At 43.6% G+C, this 18980-nt stretch overlaps 1 protein-coding gene and 1 long non-coding RNA gene across 3 annotated transcripts in view; one reads left to right on the top strand and one right to left on the bottom strand.

The window, feature by feature from the left end:
• ATP8A2 (ATPase phospholipid transporting 8A2) overlaps positions 1-18980 on the bottom strand; it is a 758530-nt gene that overhangs the window by 41093 nt on the left and 698457 nt on the right. For both annotated transcript variants that reach the window (XM_088460283.1, XM_088460284.1), the window contains one exon: positions 8244-8348. In XM_088460283.1, coding sequence (XP_088316409.1) covers positions 8244-8348 — 105 coding nt within the window. The remainder of the gene's footprint in view (positions 1-8243; positions 8349-18980) is intronic.
• Positions 1-18980, top strand: part of LOC148537894 (uncharacterized) — a 76146-nt gene that overhangs the window by 37202 nt on the left and 19964 nt on the right. The window contains exon 2 of the long non-coding RNA XR_015873251.1: positions 2245-2353. This is a non-coding gene — a long non-coding RNA (uncharacterized LOC148537894). The remainder of the gene's footprint in view (positions 1-2244; positions 2354-18980) is intronic.

Below are 18980 nucleotides of genomic sequence, written 5' to 3'. Positions count from 1 at the left end.
GGGTAGGGGACGCGGGCCCCTCCAACAGGCCTGGGCAAAAAGTACCCGCTCCCCCCCCTCTCGTGCCCCTGACTATGACTGCTGATGCAGCAATGTTTATAAACCATGTCCATGTTCTGTAATGCTCTGTCCTGTGTCACTTCTGTCTTGTTCTGTTCATAAAGTTTGTTTATGTACTTTGTTAGGCACTGCGGACCCCTTGTGGCACCATATGAATAAAGGATAATAATAATATTTGCTGGAAGTTGGAGGTATTTCCTCTACTGCACAAAGCAGAGCAAGTGCCTGTAGTGCTTGAGGCAACAAAATGGTGTTTTTATAGGAGGGGATTGCGGTCTAAAGGTGCGTATCCACTAGATGATTAAAATGAGCGATTGAACGATTATGACATCGTTATCGTTCAATCGCTCATTAATTGTTCATAAATCGTGCAGTAAAATGTCAAAAACGACCAGCGATTGCCTGAACATGCAGGAAAACCTGCTGATATCGACAGGTTGTGCATGTTCAGGATGAGGGAGGGTGCCTGGACTGAACAACATATTGTTCAGTGTGGGCACATTATCCACTGCACAGGGTGATGAATGATTGTACGATTACAATGTTGTAATCGTACAGTCGTTCCACTCTCATGTAGTGGATACGCACCTTAACACTTTAAAAGTGCAAAGCAGGCTCACTGCAAGCATGATCAGGACTACTGGTTTTGTAGTCACACCCATCATGATGCGTCACGCCTCCGCGTACAGAAGTCACGCCCCCAAACCCAATTCAGACTTCACTAATGTATGTAAACTGCATACGTGTCCAACAGGATTGCGGATCAAGTAAAATAAACCACAACTGTGAAATTGTAATAATCGGCAGCTTAGTGGGAGCCACTGTTTTTCTATTTTTTCTTAATATTTTTGTTTTGCGGTTTTTCCTGCCACCCTCAGCTTCAGATTAAAAGGCAAAGCAACGTAAATGCAACAAATAGGACACAATAATATTTAAAAAAAACAGGACTAAAATTGCACCAAACTTTGCCCATATATTCTACATTGCACATTATTCCCCCTAAAAGGCTTTATGCATCATGACAAACCAAATGGAAAAATATTACGTATATAAAATATTACATAGTGCATTATAGCGCAGTTACAGAACAACTGCTTGTGTCTCAGCCACAGACACCACATGCGTGACACACTCCTCACGTTTGTGCCAGCCTCTCATATAGCAATAATCGTCTCCGCAGGTCTCTAATAAAACTGGAACAACATTATTGGAAACAAAAAGATTCCGGTTACTCATTGTGTGCTAAAACATTTCTAAGCTAACAGACTTATCACAGCGATTGGCAGGAGGTGCCCAGCAGGACTGGGGAGCCAGTCAGTTATTACACAGATAAACACACTCCATGAGAACAGTGGGGGTGCAGGTTTGAAACACAAACAAGCTTTTAGAGTGAAATCCCCACTGTACCACTCATCTACTCAGGACTGCCAGTACCCTCCCCAGAGACATGCACAATTGGAGCAGGTGTGAAAGGGCCAAGATACAAACAGAAGAGATGAAAGAGAGTGCGGTACTGAAGAACACTCAGGAGGCCACACCACAGAGCACGCACTGCAAACTCCAGAAGATTTAAGCACTCCACCATTATCTAGTACACAGTTGGACCACCCAGTAAATCTGGCAGTAATTACGAGGGAGGGGGGGGGGGCTGATTTGGAGGGAGGCAGAACAGAGGTGGGCTGCTTACATCATTTCTATGCATGCCTTGTGAGTGTAAAGGAAATCTGCATAAAGGAACAGAAATGAAAGTCTGCGTTGAGGATACAGTAAAATTAATGCAAAACACTCAACATTATTATTATCATGGGTTAGTGGATTAGATGCCAGACACAACAGGGCTTAATGGAACATGATACACAATCGCAGAGGTTCATACTGGCAGTGCAGTGATAGGGTCTCAGGCAAGCAATCAACGTGTCAGCCCCCCTAAACTCATGGAAGTGTTGGTTTAAAACATCGAATTCAATTATGAACAGTTCAAACACTTCCTCTGTGTAAAAATTCACATGCAGTCAGCTTAGCAATTAACCTTAACCTATATGTCTAATAGACCAATTATAATTACACTATTTTATGGTGTTGTTAACCTGTTCAGTGCCATATTAAACCATGTTTTATGTATGTTTTTGTCTTTATAAATACAAATATATGTATTTATTTATTTTTTTACTAAATTCGTTCTAGAACTGCTGATATAATGAAGGCTGTTTTCATGGACACGTCTTGGTAAGTGAGACCTATGTTTATAATGACCGATCAGAGAGTGAGACAATAAGGTAACGCTGGACTGAAGGTACTGTATTTACACTCATAATACTAAATGCCAATTTAAATACAGGTTGAGTCTCCCATATTCAAAATACTTGGGATCAGGGGTATTTTGGATAGCGGAATTGTCAGTATTTTGGAGTATTTGCATACCATATTGAAATGTCTTAGGAATAGGGCCCAAATCTAAACACAGAATGCATTTATAATTCATATAAACCTTATATACAAACAGCCTGCAGGTAATTTTCTACAATATTTTCAATAATTTTGTGGCTCAAACAAAGTTTGTGTACATACATGAAATGTATTTATGTTTCATATACACCTTATACACACAGCCTATAGGTCATTGTATACTTTATACTTTATCTTTAATAATTTTGTGCCTTAAACAGAGTTTGTGTACATTGAACCATCAAAAATCAAAGGTTTCATTATCTCAGTCATGCTGAAAATATTCCATATTTCGAAATATTTGGATATGGGAGACTCAACCTGTATACTGTATATATTTATATAAAATACCTGCAGTGTAATGTTAGTAATATGAACTGCAGATCTAGTAATATGTCTGATCAACACACATTTGTGCAATACAGAGGGATTTATCATAGTTATAATGTGGACTGAACCAAAATACAGAATATCAATTCACTAGGAATGCAATCTAGCAATTCACTAGGAGCCAGGTATGTCACTGGTCCCTCATGCTACTAAGGGCCATGTTTTTCAATATTGGGCATACTTTGCCTACTCTCCTGGTCCTGGAACCTGCAGGAGGCTCCCGATGTTTCAGGTAACCCCCCGCATCCCTGGAAGAGTAGGCACTTATCCCGCATCCCGCCCACTTACTATTGAAGTGGCCAGAATGGGGAGAATCTCTCCGGGGGTTGTCGGTCTGTGAGTAGGAGGCAGAGTCTAATAACGCACTTCTATGAGAATTGTCATTTGGCCCTGCCCTCTTTTTAAATAATTGGGTTTTGCGACAATTTACCGTGAGGGGCGTGGTTTAATGACGCAGATAGTCTGGCCCCGTCCCCCATCTGCATTTCCTCTCCGGGCTTCTGGGTGTGACAAAAGATTTTCTATCGCCATTTATCGTAGCAATAGAAATTGTTTTTCTGCCTAATAAGCCAATAAAAGATTGCTGGGGCAGCTGAGCGATCTCAGCTCCCAGGCAATACTAGCTATCAGAGTTCTCTTACCACATCACTGGCAGCCCAGGCCCCCTCTGCACACGTGTGACCCGTCATTGCCAGTTCATGTTGTGCACTGCAGCGGAATCCCGGACTTGGGCTTCTTAAATGTATATGGGGATGTAACCACTATAGATTTTATTCACAACGGTGGTGATACAAAACACTTCCAATACCTCTGGCCTGCTCACAAATCCTCAAAATAATCTTGGTAAAGACATCATGCTGATCTCCTAGTGAAGGGTTAGGCTGCCTTCTCAGAAATAGAAGTTCAGCCCACAAAATGTTTTACTCCAAAGGTGGTCAGTTACAAATGGGAAAACAGTCATTTACAATTTGCGCAAATGCGCCTTGATTTCCTCCAAGGCTCACAAATGTGTGGAAGCATTGGAGAAGGAGCAACAATGTGTGCAGGCAGAGGGGAGGACATTGGGCTCCTGCATTGCTTTCTAGCTGCATTGGACCATGGGTGTCATTACAACCAGGGCATTATCAGTATGGAGTTTGTATATTCTCCCCATATTCATGTCTGTTTCCACCAGGTGCTATAGTTTCCTCCCACAATCCAAACAATATATACTAGTAGGTTAGTTGGCTTTGAACTGAATTGACCTTATTTGTGTGGTACAGAAATCACACTGTAAGCTCCACTGGGAAAGGGAATGAAGTTAATGAAGAAACATTGGCCCTCATTCAGAGCCGTACGCTCTGAGCAGAGCGCACGCTCTGAATGAGGGCCGGCCTCCATGAAAATGGAGCGTCCTTCTGGACGCTCGTATAGCTGTGGGTCACCACCCACAGGCTATACGAGCGTGCATTTTGATGGCCGCGATGGTCGAGACCATCGCGACCATCGAAATTGCGAGCCGGAGCCTGCGGTTGAGGTTTTCAACCGCAAGCTCCGGAGTGATTTTGGCTCTATCAGAGCCAAAATCACTCCCACTGACATCACTAGTGATGTCAGTGGGCCGGCTTTTGATGGGAGGTGTTCCCGTGGGAACGCCCCCGTCAGGGAGGCACGCCCCCGGCACGCCTACCAAAGGGGGCGTGCTGTCAATCAACATTGACAGCACGCCCCCTTTGATCGGACACAACAAGCGAAGGACTTTCCTTCGCTCGTCGCGTCTGGCGCATGCGCACGACGGAGCTCCCTCCGTCTTGCGCATGCTCAGTCCAGAACATCGACCCACTTGCGAGCGGACAGCCGCTCGCGAGTGGGTCTGAATCAGGCCCATTGTCTGCAAATCCTTGTGTAATATATTGGCACTAAATAATGGTTAATATAAGGTAAGAATATGATCTATCTTTTCATCATGTCCATTACCAACCAGGACCACAATTACCCAAATACCCCATGGAATGTGGATGGATAGGCACGTTTATACAAATAGAAACCAATTTGCATTTTCACAAATGACCTGTAATAGCCTTACTTGCTAAAGCACTGTGTTTTGAAGTGTTCAGTCATTTAACCTCTTGTCAGTGTTAACACAACACAGGATACTCCCGAGGGAGCTCAGTCACTGTCATTAAGCATGAGAAAAGTCAGGTACCTTGTCACCCTGAGAGTATTAGTCAACTTTTAACCCTTAAAGCTGCTGAAAAGCAGATATCTAATGCAGTACTCATCATTGCTGTATTGCAACCACAAAACAGCAGTAAATGAATAACAATGATTTGTAAATCATGTTATTATTAATTGATGTTATAATGACTCTACCCTCTTGTGTTTTTCCTTACTTCATTTTCATTTACTTCTTGCTCACCACTAGGACACCTAACACTTGGTTGCTTATGCTCTGTCGCTTATTTGGGTGTTATGGCCACCAATGTATCAATGTTTATTATCCAAGTCCTTGTCCTGCATTGTATTGTATTGTATTGTACTGTAAGTCACTTTTTTGGTTATGTACTTTGTAAGGTGCTGTGGAACACTTGTTGTGCCATATAAATAAACGATAATAATAATAATAATGACATACGTAAGCTGAATAGTCTTGAGAATAGATAAGAGTCCTGTTTTTTTTGCTGATTGGCTGGCTTGATAGCCTTGTTACTAGGTAGATTAGCTGGGTTTTTTGGTCAGGTGGTGGATTATCTGACCAATGAGTGGATTGTGGATGTGTTTGAAGTTTAGAGTGGATGTATAAAAGAGGTGGGATTGCATGTGCACAGCCTCTTTTCATTTCTGGAGCCCACCCTCCCGCCCAAAGCTTTTGCTGCTGTTTTGGTCATTATGCTAACTTTTTATTCCTTATTTAGGGAAAGCGCAGCATGGCGGGAGAATGCTACATCTTTATTGTGGCTTTACTGTGGCGCAAGAGAGCGTTGTGAAGGCGCTGGCCCTCGATGTATATGGCAAGTTTGTCCTTCTCTGTGCGGTGGGGCCTGGGCGCTTTTATATGGAAGCGTTCGGACTAGGCCCAGGAGGGAGTCGAGTCCTTCGCAGCATAAGTGCGTCTTTAGGGGGCATTTCAGTCGTCCCCTGAGTATGTCTCCATCTAGAAGGCTGGAACTGAGTATGCAGCGTCTCCTGGCCACCTCGGTTAGGTGAGTTAATTAATTGGTAACTAAAAGCTGTGACCATTTAGCCAAGCTGTTATTTTGTCCGTCTCTTTATTTATTAGTTAAGTGTTAAGTTAAGTAAGGTTGTTTTAAGGGGTTAATCAGTGATAAACAAATGGAGGTCTTAAGGAAGAATGGAGGGTGCATTTAGCCATCCATTCCACATGTTCCTTGGAAAGGTTTTGGGAAGGCCAAGGGGAATGGTTTGGGCAGAGTGAGTGGGTGTAGGGAGTGATGTTCTTTCCTGAATTGCTAATTGGCAATATTGGAACGTTTTATTTAACATAGGAATCAATGATCTCACGGTTTCAGTGTTAAAGATTGTAAAAAAAATGTATACACACGCAAAAACCATCACACATGGCACAAAACCGCGCGTGAAAGGTACATATCCATAGGAAAAAAACGCCCGTTTTTTTGTCGACTGGTCAAAACTGGTGTGTGTGAAATAGTCCTATGGGGGTGGTGCAGCTGGGCTGACTTTGAATACAAGCGGAAGTCTGCGGCTATTTTCAAGCTCGCGATGCGTTATCATTTGCTTATGGCTCTGAAACAGGGCTTTAGTGTTTATGTGTCCTTAAGCCAATTTACAATAAAAAAATAAATAGTAAAGAAATGATGCCGCCTGTTGCTTTGTCTCATGTTTAAGACCCCTATAATACTTCCTTCTGGCTATAAAAAATTTAACCCAACAAGATTTTAAAAGGGGTTTTATTTTAAGCTGCATAGGGCAGGTCGCAGAATTTAAACAGGACTACTTTGTGACCTCATAAAGCACCACATCTGATGGACAACACTGATAAATTCAGCCGTCTACATTTAATGCTGATTAAGAATAACTAACAAAAGTTATTCTGTGCGACAGCATGCGATGCTGACTTTATAGCACAGAGATTAATCTGAGCATCAATTTCCTGCCACTAAACATATAAAGGAAAACTAATTAAAATAAGTTAAAAGAAAAATAATATTATAGGTATGGATGTATGATGTACCAAGGTTGTCATTTATTACTTTAGTTAAACATTTATAAAATGTAATGATACATAAAAAGTTTAAGTTTATTGGCACCGAACAGTAACAATAATTTTTATTTAAGTAGCGTTAATCATCTACAAAAAAAATTATAAAAAAAAATAACCATAAAAAAATTGATTAGAAGCATTGTAGTGTTTGAGAACAATGTACAGTAAAGCTCGGTACATACCAGTACAATCAGCGGCTGATCGGGTAAAACTCTACTGGTCAGCCATGCAGTGTGTCCCTAGTGTGACCCGCTGTCAGCTGCCTGTGATCCGCGTACACACTGTGCAGATATAGCTCAGTATGCACGGGCCTCTATGGGATCGGGTGATCGGCCCGATAAATATTAAACAGCAGACAGCACATGAGATTCGACCAGCCGATCCCAGCTGTTGCAGGAGCGTTATAAGCCGTTTATCGGCTAAGGCTCCTGCATCGGGACAGTGGGTCTCATTCAGACCCGCTCGCAAGCGCTGAGCGCCCGCAAGCAGGTCGATGTTGAGACCCTGCGCACGCACAAGCCCCGGAGCGAGAGAGAAATTCTCTCGCTCCGGGGCTCACTACAAAAGGGGCGGCTGTCGATGGTGATTGACAGCTCGCACCGTTTTGTAGTCGGTGTGGGGGGGTGGCTGGCCAAACGGAGGCATTTCCGAAGGAACGCCTGCCGTTTGGGGGCGGCCCCACTGACATCACTCGTGATGTTAGTGGTGAGCTTCCGGCTCTAGTAGAGCCAAAAGCTCACTGGGGCTTGCGGAAGACGAGACCCTACCACAAGGGTCTCGTCGCAAGCCCCGATGGGTGGTCACCCACAGTTTAGCGAGCGGCCAGGAGGCCGGCTCAATACACAGAAGCGGCCGCCCTTATTCAGAGCGAGCGCTCGCATTTTGCAAGCGGCTCTGAATGAGGTCCACAGTACACACCTATACAATCCAACAGTCGTTCGCTTGATATCGAAAGAACAACCTGACGATTGTATAGGTGTGTACCCAGCTTAAGTACAACTAAAAATTAAACACAAATGAAAAAAGAAAAAATAATGAGCCAACTACAGTAAAATCGCTATATTACAGTACATTTGCAATACATCTTGTGTGACATATCTACAGGTTGTGGCGACAATGATTTTACCTTTTTCCGTTGGAATCGCGAAGTGCGGCTTTACTCATCTCCTTGGACCTGGTCTCTATCTCCTGGATTTGTTCTAACAGTGTTTTGCTGTAGGTGTGCTTGGCCCTGCAAAAAACAAAAAAAGCCCATAAGAAGTATATCTGTGAAAATGTTTATCATAGTTTTCTATGTAAATCACGCTCTTCTTGCACTCCATTTAGTAGTAGTACCGTAACAATTGGGTATGTTGTATCTCATACCCCTTATCATCCTCCCTCCTACCCTCTCCTTTGTTATTTTCATGTTTTACTGTTTGTTGATATATTAAATGTTCCCTGTATACTTGTTACTGTTTTGTACTTCTTTTATTTGTTTCTTTTGACCATTCAAAATAAAAAGAATGGTGTTCTACCACAAAACCCATATATAATTCCGCCTTAAAAAGTAAAAAACCCCCTAAAACAAGTCATGTTTTATTTAGTGCACAAACTTAACATTCTTAATACACAATAATATTCAATGAGGATATAGTGGTGGTAGTATCCCTAGTTGGCTGTAAACTTGCCTCCTGAATCCCACTTTGAACCCACATGTTCCCTGGATCTATATACGGTTATGTGTAGCTTTATGCTAGTACCTGTAGAAGATGTACACACCAGAGGCAAAGTACAGGGGCCTGGGCCTGTCTGGGGGCCTGGGCCTGTCAGGGGGCCTGGACCTGTCAGGAATTAGCAGCCACGCCCCTCGCTGGTGTGACCACACCCCCTACAGAGCAGCATACATATAAGCAGGGCCCCCACATGCTTGGCCACACATCCGCTAGCACCGGGGCCAGAGAGATCTTTCTGCGGTCCTGATTTTAAGGATATCCATGCTTGAGCACAGACAGTCAACTCAAAATGACTGAGGTACTAGTTATGTCACCTGTGTTCAATCATGGACATCCTTAAAACTGGGTCTTCAGGGCAGAGTTTGAGAAGCGCTGCCCTACGCTATTATGCATAAGGGATGAGTATCCAGAATAATAACTCTGTTTGTAAAAAGCATAATTAAAATACCAGCCTGCTTATCTACCAGCAACAGCCAGAAACATAAAGGGCCTGGCTCTGAGATGAACGCAATGCTGTTGTTCACGTAGTTGTGTGATATCTTGCAGCTGCAAATACGTAAAAACTTCTGAAAACCCCTACGGTGCATGCGTTAGACAGAACGTAAGCACAAAGGTGCTGCTGTAATTGGGACAGATGGAATCAGACGTATGTCAGAAGAGTGATGGGCGTTCCTGGGCGTTGGCTAGTAGCACATGCAAATAAAGGGTCCGTTCAGCGGGCGTATTATGGGAGCGTCGGGGGCGTGTCAATGCATTGACAGATGCACGGGTGGCCATAGTCAGACGGACACAATGCAACTGCCATAAGGGCTGTGCAAGTTTCAAATGTGGGCCCGATGGTGGCATATATAATGACTTACCAATCTGATAACAAAAACAACTTTTTTTTTTTTTTTTGGAGGGGGGGGGGGGGGGTTAATTTACTAAGTCCCGCTGCAACTTTTACTGAGCACCCTGGTTAATCTTTCTGGTTTCATCCGGTGTTTTACACTGTAACTTTCATATGATCTGGGTCAGTGTTGGCTAACCTTGACACTCCAGCTGTTGTGGAACTATATATCCCAGCATGCCCTGCCACAGTTTTAGCATGCCCTAATAGCAAAACTGTGGCAGTGCATGCTGGGTTATGTAGTTCCATAACAGCTGGAGTGTCAAGGTTAGCCAACACTGATCTAGGTGATATTCTTCATGTCTGTGGCCTTTGGATATGACACAGCTCAGTTTTGTGTACTGGACACAATTGTATCTCTACAGCAACTTTGTGCTGCCTCTAAGGGTAAAAAAAAAATGCCTGAGCAAATACAGGACCATGGTGGGTTAAACTCAAGGTTCATTGTAAGATTATAGCAATATCATTAGTGCAGGTTTCCCCCCTTGTAGATAGGAGGCAAGACACAGTGGAAGGAGAAACAAAATAATTGACGCTCTCATCACCGAGAGATACAAAGACACCCATCACTTCACAAACAAGGATCCCATCTTCAGGGAATGACACCCTACTGAATTATTGACAGTCAGTGAAGGGTTGTACAGGAGTAGGTGTAATTGTGCCTCGGTACACTCTCCGTAATGTCATAACATGCGAATGGAAGTACAGCATGCCCTAGATTTGTTTATTCAGACAGGCACCAGGGATGTCAGATCAAACAAAGGAGCAAACACTAATCAGATAATAGAGCAATCATCTTCTGCCGAGGTGTCCCGAAATAGGCACAGCGAGGCTCATTTTATGAAGATACGGAATGCCACAAATGCATGCGGAACACTGCTACAACAACAGCGCATCGGGTTCAGATTGAAAGGACATAAAACAAACATAAAAGGATCGATTTGAATAAATATGGCAGGCATAAACATGTAAGAAACAAGGAAGAGGTGACACTTTGTTGGAGGAAAGCGTGCAAGATGATTTAGTGGAAACAATACTGCAAAATGAGGGATGAGCAGGGCGAAACGCTGTCAGATGTCTGCCTACAGCTCATCCATTATACTTTGTACTTGTCATATCATTTATTTTACCTTCGTGTATAACAAATACACATCATACTATATTATATCTATTGTCCCTTAAATTTCTTCCGCACTACATATATAGCAAATTATAGTATATAAAAGTAGGGTTTAAAATAAAAAGATTTGTGCTTTAGAATTAATTTAATGATTGTTTAACTATTTTGTACATTTCTATAACACCTACCTAAACTTCTCATTCAGTGGGAACATTTACAGTACATGTACATGGGAACGGGTTTTGAGATCACATGAAACCTAGCATGTTTTTTTAACACGAGTTTTGTATGTTACATTTTCAAATAGTTTTTACTGCTTTTTAAAAAAATGTTGTATATAATGCAGAACATAATACTCATGTGCTCAGAAGTCACTTTTCCAGAGAAGGAGCTGCTAATTTATATCTTGCTTCTCGGGAGCTGCTTAAGACTCTCCCTAAACTTATTTTGTTTTGTCAATGAACGTAGAAATAGAAGAGAAAGCAACAAGGCTCATACATAACGTAACATACAGTGCATCCGGAAAGTATTCACAGCGCTTCACTTTTTCCACATGTTGTTATGTTACAGCCTTATTCCAAAATGGAATATATTCATTTTTGTCCTCAAAATTCTACACACAATACCCCATAATGACAATGTGTAAAAAGTTTTTTTGAGATATTTGCAAATAGAATTAAAAAAAATAAATAAGAAATCACATGTACCTAAGTATTCACAGCCTTTGCCATGAAGCTCAAAATTGAGCTCAGGTGCATCCTGTTTCCACTGATCTTCCTTGAGATGTTCCTACAGCTTAATTGGAGTCTACCTGTGGTAAATTAGGTTGTTTGGACATGATTTTGAAAGGCATACACCTGTCTATATAAGGTCCCACACTTGACAGTGCATGTCAGAGCACAAACCAAGTATGAAGTCCAAGGAATTGTCTGTAGACCTCCGAGACAGGATTGTCTAGAGGCACAAATCTGGGGAAGGGTACAGAAAAATATCTGCTGCTTTGAAGGTCCCAATGAGCACAGTGGCCTCCATCATCCGTAAATGGACGAAGTTTGGAACCACCAGGACTCTTCCTAGAGTTGGCCGGCCGTCTAAACTGAGCGATCGTGGGAGAAGGGCCCTAGTCAGGGAGGTGACCAAGAACCCAATGGTCACTCTGTCAGAGCTACAGCATTCCTCTGTGGAGAGAGGAGAACCTTCCAGAAGGAAAACCATCTCTGAAGCAATCCACCAATCAGGCCTCTATGGTAGAGTGGCCAGACGGAAGCCACTCCTTAGTACAAAGCACATGGCAGCCCGCCTGGATTTTGCCAAAATGCACCTGAAGGACTCTCAGACAATGAGAAACAAAATTCTCTGGTCTGATGAGACAAAAATTGAACTCTTTGGCGTGAATGCCAGGCGTTATGTTTGGAGGAAATCAGGCACCGCTCATCACCAGGCCAATACCATCCCTACAGTGAGTGAAGCATAGTGGTGGCAGCATCATGCTGTGGGGATGTTTTTCACGGCAGGAACTGGGAGACTAGACAGGACAGAGGGAAAGATGAATGCAGCAATGTACAGACACATCCTGGATGAAAACCTGCTCCAGAGTGCTCTTGACCTCAGACTGGGGCGACGGTTCATCTTTCAGCAGGACAACGACCCTAAGCACACAGCCAAGATATCAAAGGAGTGGCTTCAGGACAACTCTATGAATGTCCTTGAGTGGCCCAGCCAGAGCCCAGACTTGAATCCGATTGAACATATCTGGAGAGATCTGAAAATGGCTGTGCACCGACGCTTCCCGTCCGACCTGATGGAGCTTGAGAGGTGCTGCAAAGAGGAATGGGCGAAACTGCCCAAAAGTAGGTGTGCCAAGCTTGTGGCATCATAGTCAAAAAAACTTGAGGCTGTAATTGCTGCCAAAGGTGCATCAACAAAGTATTGAGCAAAGGCTGTGAATACTTAAGTACATGTGATTTCTTATTTATTTTTATTTTTTAATTAAAATTTGCAAAAATCTCAAAAAAACTTTTTTACACGTTGTCATTATTGGGTATTGTGTGTAGAATTTTGAGGACAAAAAATAATTTATTCCATTTTGGAATAAGGCTGTGACACAGTGGTTCTTAACCTTGTTGGAGATACTGAGCCCCGCAAGTTTCATACGTGCATTCACCGAACCCTTCATAGTTGGATAAATAAAATGGTTTTTTTTTTCAAATTCAAAACATAGAGCTATATATGTTATTAGTGCACAAAATGAACCATGCATCAGTTGCACATAAAATCACTGTGTTCAAAGAACAAAACAAAAATGCCATAAAAGTATTGTGTGAATGCCAAAAGTATAATGCACCTGGCAACCCTGGCGAACGCAATGGACACACACCTCCCCCGAACCCCTGAGACTGACTCACCGAACCCCTGGGGTTCGATCGAACCCAGGTTAAGAACCACTGCTGTAACATAACAAAATGTGGAAAAAGTGAAGCGCTGTGAATACTTCCGGATGCACTGTACATTGGAACTAGGGAGTCGTAGAAACATAGAATGTGACCGGCAGATAAAAACAACTTGGCCCATCTAGTCTGCCCCTTTTATAACCTTATGGTAACCTTAACCCTATGTGATCCACAGTTCTTTGTAAGGACATCCTTATGCCTATCCCAAGCATGTTTAAATGGCTCTACTGTATTAGCCTCTGACACCTCTGATGGGAGGTTATTCCACTTACCCTTTCTGTGTGGTAATTTTTCCTCAAATTTCCCCTGAAGCTCCCTCCCTTCAGTGCATGTACTCATGTTCTAATACTTCTCTATAAACTATACTTGTTCAGATCTATTAGTCTTTCCGGGTAAGCTTTGTGATGTAGATCCATCCATCCATCTATGTACAAATCATCTACTGGTGTGCTAATTATATGGGATGTAGTCAGCAACAGAATCTCAGCGCCACAATTCCGACAGCAGTCAGAATCCCGGCGGCTGCGATCCCGACAGTGAGTATTGAGGTTAGGGGAAGTCTTAGGGTTAGGTTTAGGCTGCGGGAGGGGAGGATAAGGGTTAGGCTGTGGGAGGGGAAGGTTAGAGTTAGGGGAAGGGTTAGAATATTTACCTGCATGTAGCGGAATTTCCACTATCGGGGTTCTGTTGCCAGTATTCTGATCGGCGGCATTATCAGCACCGGGTTCGCGTACCCAACCCAGCTCCATATGTCATTGTTTCCAGTTAAATATAGACTTTTGTCAAGACATCCAAAGATCCCACATAGAACAACATATGATGGTGTCTGTGTGCAGTGAGCCCCCTTATACCTGGCTATCAGTGGTGTCACTTTTCCAATGATGTCTTCAGAAAAATGGCGACATGAGATAGCAAAGACAGTGGCACTGTGTGTGTCAAAAGAGAACATTTTTCCTTTAAATCCTGTGGATTTGAGTTGTACGTTTGCCCTGTGTACGGTACCACCAGTTTGGAATGGGTGATCAGGTCTGCAATGTGCGTGCTTGGCAAGTGGTAGGTGGTTTTGAAAGCTGTACATAGGGTATTTCTTTCAAGGTTTTCCTGTAAGCCAGGTCAGCCTCAGGGGTGTTAAGGCATGGTCACATTTGGATGGGATCACAGTAATTCTGCCTGCAGGAAGCTGTAAGGAAAAACCCAGGTACTGTATAATAGGTTTCCATAGTCCACTTTCTGATCGGAACAGAGATTGTGCAACCAGTCAAAACTTTTCTTCTACAAATAGTCTTTTCATGGATTATGGTTGTCAAGTCACATAGCCTGACTTGTGTTTTATGTGGTCAATCATGGAAACATAGCTATCCAAGCGTATTCTTGATGCTTTTGGCCGTTGGTGAGGATTTCAGTCTTTTATATTTAGTGCATAATTCCACAGAGGATCACCCTGACTGCTGTAGAGCAGAGGTTCTCAACTCCAATCCTCAAGTACACTGAACAGGTCATGTTTTCTGGATTTATTTAATCCTGCACAAGTGATTTAATCGATTTAATTATCCCACGTGTGTTCACTGTTCACATACATATATCCTGAAAAATGGGGTACTTGAGGGCTGTAGTTGAAAACCCCTGCTGTAGAAAACCCATAATTACTGCAAGTGGCAAGGAAAAGACCCACATTTAGGGGACTTAACCCATTATGAGGTGCACAAAAGACATTAAATTATTTTCTGACGTCAGTAATGCAAGCCTTGAGTCACCATTGTAGTAAGTTCTTTTATGGATGATCGTTAAGTACATTGCTGTAAATCTGCAAATTTGTGAAATATGAGACAGGGTTTAGTCCAATTGTTGTATCTTACCAGCATAAGGGGAATCTGTCAGAGGTTTGAAGCCCCAAATCCTGCAAAAACAGGACTTTTTAATTGATTCTGGAACTGAATGCCAGACTCAAACTTCCAGTCCCAGTGCACATGCAGAAGCCGATAATCTGGCTCACTCATGCACTCTTTTACACTAACGTGGCAGGGATAGCAGCATTGTTACCACTACCAGCTAGTGTGTGTCGCCGAGGAGCTGAGCATCTCCCAGCTGCCCTGTGATTTTTTCAGATAAATAGCGCTAAAGATTTTATTGATGCAAAGAGAGGCAATACAAAACCTTCTATTCTCAGGGGTTTTAGTAAATAGACTGTATGTCTTGTCTGGCTGTGACAAAGAGGTTGTTGACCGTTCACAATTTTTTCTCCCACCAATCCCTTCAACCTGAAGAAATTAATTCTTATTCTATGTAATAAACAATTATTCCAATGTGCTACCACAACTAAGGGGACATCTATGAAATAATAGTTATTCCTTACTAGCTGGGATACCCAGCATTGCCCGGGTTGACGACTGGACCCTGAAGTACACCTGCAGCCTTAATTTCTTTACATTGTCCTCGTCTATAACCTGGATAATTATGCAAATGAGGAGTAAATGACAGTGCAGGCAGGCGTATTCTCATACCATTTGGAATGGGGTATATCAGGAACAGACTGACTTACAGTACAGAAATCAGTATAGCCAGGGGCTCCGAGAGGGGGGGGAGCGAGTACTATTTGCCTGGACCCAGGCTTGCTGCCCGCCCTCTTTCTTCCATCACAGCAGCCCAGCACATGCTGCTGTGTGCTGGGCTGCACTGGGAGACTGCTCGCAGCTGCTAAGCAGCAGTCTCCTATGCCTGTGGGGGGGAAGCTATTACACTGTTTGCTCCCCCCGATGGCTATGCACCAGGCTGAGGGGCTCGCAGCGTCCCCCTTCTCAGTGTGCAGCGCCACAAAAATGTTTTGTTTTTTTCCTAAGTGTGCATGGCCACGCTCCCTCGATTAGGCCACGCCCCTTCACCCACGCCCGGCGCGGCTGTCGAGTATAGCTTCTAAAATCACTTGAGTTTCAGAAATCACTGCAGAGCAGAGGGAGTGATTCAGCTGCGGACGAATATGCTATCGCAGCTGCTAACATGTTAGCAACTCTGATAGCTGTAATATGGAAATGCAGCAAGATGCGTTACGCCTCCTGCATGCATTACTGATCTAAGCTGCGTACAAGGACGCAGCGCCGGATTATCTGCAACTCTTTTGCCCGTCATTGGGTCCCGCAAGCCGGAGGCCATTCCCCCCACCAATAGCGGTGACATGCCTCCATTTTGGGAAACAGAGGCCATTGCCACCTGCTCTCCTGTCCAGAAAGAGCAGTAGACTGTCAATCACTGACCGTCTGCTGTCGGACTGCGTATGGGATCGCAGACCCGTACTGCACATGCGCAGTAAGGGTCAGGCGCATGCGCAGATTCATGATAATCAAGAATCTATGTGATCTCTGTCACTGCGTCCGCAGCTGAATCACCCCCTGAAATCACTCTGCAGACCAACATTGAAGACCTAGCAGGCTGCCATCAGGGGTGGAATGACGGAACTGGAGTCCCGGACAGAAGGGGACCCGTCCGCAGTGGCACTGTGTAGCTGCAATCAATCTCCCTGCGGTTTGTAATCTCCGTATGCTAAGCTTTGCCAGGATCAAAGATTGTGGATTTATTATGCTGTCTGCCACAGTCTAAATGTATAGAGTGGAATTTATCGAGTGCTGAGTTACTCATGAGCTTGACAGAGTGTGACAGTGTGTGTATGAAGCAGCCCCTCAGCCCCAGAACCTGTGTAATTTAAGAGTGTTTTATGGGATTGTGTGACGGTGTGTGGCCCTGACGAAGTTCAAACCTAGGCAAAAATCTAATCCTGGTCAAACTACACCACCATGCCAAATTTGGTGGAGCTAGGTACAAAACTCTGGCCGTGCATAAAGGACAAACACACAATTTCTCGCTTATTATATAGTTAAAACCAAAGCCTTATAAATGAGAAAATTACTCTATTAGGAGATGAGACACTCAAGAATTAACTTGATGTAGGTATTGAACTCCAGGGAGTCTCATTCATGTCATTTATGTGCAAAATTAGAACAAAGATACGTTCTCGAAATGTCCAGAGTCCAAGTTTGTGCCCCAGTTTACTACATTCATAAATATTAGAACCAGGGAACCAAATGTTATAAAGAATCACTCATAAAATATTTTATTATAACAATGGTAGGTTTGGAGTCACACAAAAGTTTATGTATATAAAAAATGTTTAGAAATAAATGCAAATAATAATGTAATTTCTGTAGAATTACTGGGACGGATTTAGGTCAGGTACACATCAGAACGATGTGTTTTCTGGCCGACGGGGCGACCGACGGAACGACATTGCGGTCGCCTGTACACACTTAACGTTATACATTATATCGTTCATTGGCTGCATACAGAAGTATGGGGTAGTACAAGATATCTTCTGATTGACTGTACAGCACGCCAGAACAGAAGATGTCGCACAATTGGGTGTACACACTGGGCCTGATTCAGACCCGGTCGCAAGCGCTGAGCGCTTGCAACCGGGTCGATGTTTGCCCCTTGGGCATGCGCACGACGGAGCCGGCTCCGTCGTGCGCATGCGCGAGACTTGGCTAGCGACGGGTGCTCCGTCGCTCCGGGTCTCGCACCAAAGGGGGCGAGTTGTTGATGGTGATTGACAGCTCACCCCGTTTGGTAGGCATGGCCGGGGGGTGGCTTCATAAACGGAGGCGTTCCCAAGCGAATGCCTGCCGTTTGTGCGCGGCCCCACTGACATCACCAGTGATGTAAGTGGGAGAGCTTCCGGCTCTATTAGTGCCAGAAGCTCTCTGGGGCTTGCGGCCACGAGACCCTACCACAAGGGTCTCGTCGCAAGCCCGATAGTTGCGTGGTCTTGACCATCGCGACCATCATCCTGGCCGCTCGCTATAGCTGTGGGTGGTCACCCACAGCTATGCGAGCGGCCAGGAAGCCGCACAAAAAAACACCAAAAATGCCCAGATTCAGAGCGAGCGCTCTTTCAGAGGTCCGGCTCTGAATCAGGGCCACTGTGCGATCCGCATGATATGTTGTTTAAATTTTTCTGGAAATGTCATATCGTGCTGATATTGCTGTATTGTATACCCAGTCTTAGATTTAGTAGCAAATCCAACTACTGGATACACCATTTCCAACGGGAAATACCAATTTGTGCAGCAATGCAAAAAGTGTAAAATGGACAATCGCGATCAGAGTTTCCTCCCAGAGTAGAGCGGTATAAGTTAATTGCCTGTTGATTAAATTAATCCTAGTGTTTGTATTATAGAGAATTTAAACTGTAAGCTTCACTGGACAGGAACTGATGTAAATGATTAAACATAAAGTGCTACATAATATGGTGCGCTATATAATAAAATGATAACAACAATTGAAATAGAGCGGAACAGAGCAATCTGGTACAATCAGGAAAAGGTCTCATGACATATTGTTAATTTGCTGGTGATCTAATAGGGATATGGAGGCGCACGCTCATAAAGTTTCTCAGGTGTACACATTGAAAAGTCAACACCAGACTTGCCTGTAACATAGTTAAATGGAGCTGCAGGTTGTTTGCAGTCACCTTCGATAGGTTACAAACAGGGAGATCAGTGTGCATAGGAAAAATAGACTTTATCAAATGGTCCAAGTTAGGCCGTAACCAGCCAAAACCGCTATGGACTATCAATGCACAAAATGACCGAGGTCCACCAGGGTTCTTCAAATGTGCCACTCCAAGAGCAACTGCGCTAAA

The sequence above is a fragment of the Taudactylus pleione genome, unplaced genomic scaffold, assembly GCF_031769625.1.
Source record: "Taudactylus pleione unplaced genomic scaffold, aTauple2 ptg000043l, whole genome shotgun sequence".
In the NCBI taxonomy this organism is placed as follows: Eukaryota; Metazoa; Chordata; class Amphibia; order Anura; family Myobatrachidae; genus Taudactylus; species Taudactylus pleione.
Note: the sequence above shows the minus strand (reverse complement) of the source record. Positions and strands in the feature narration are given on the sequence as shown.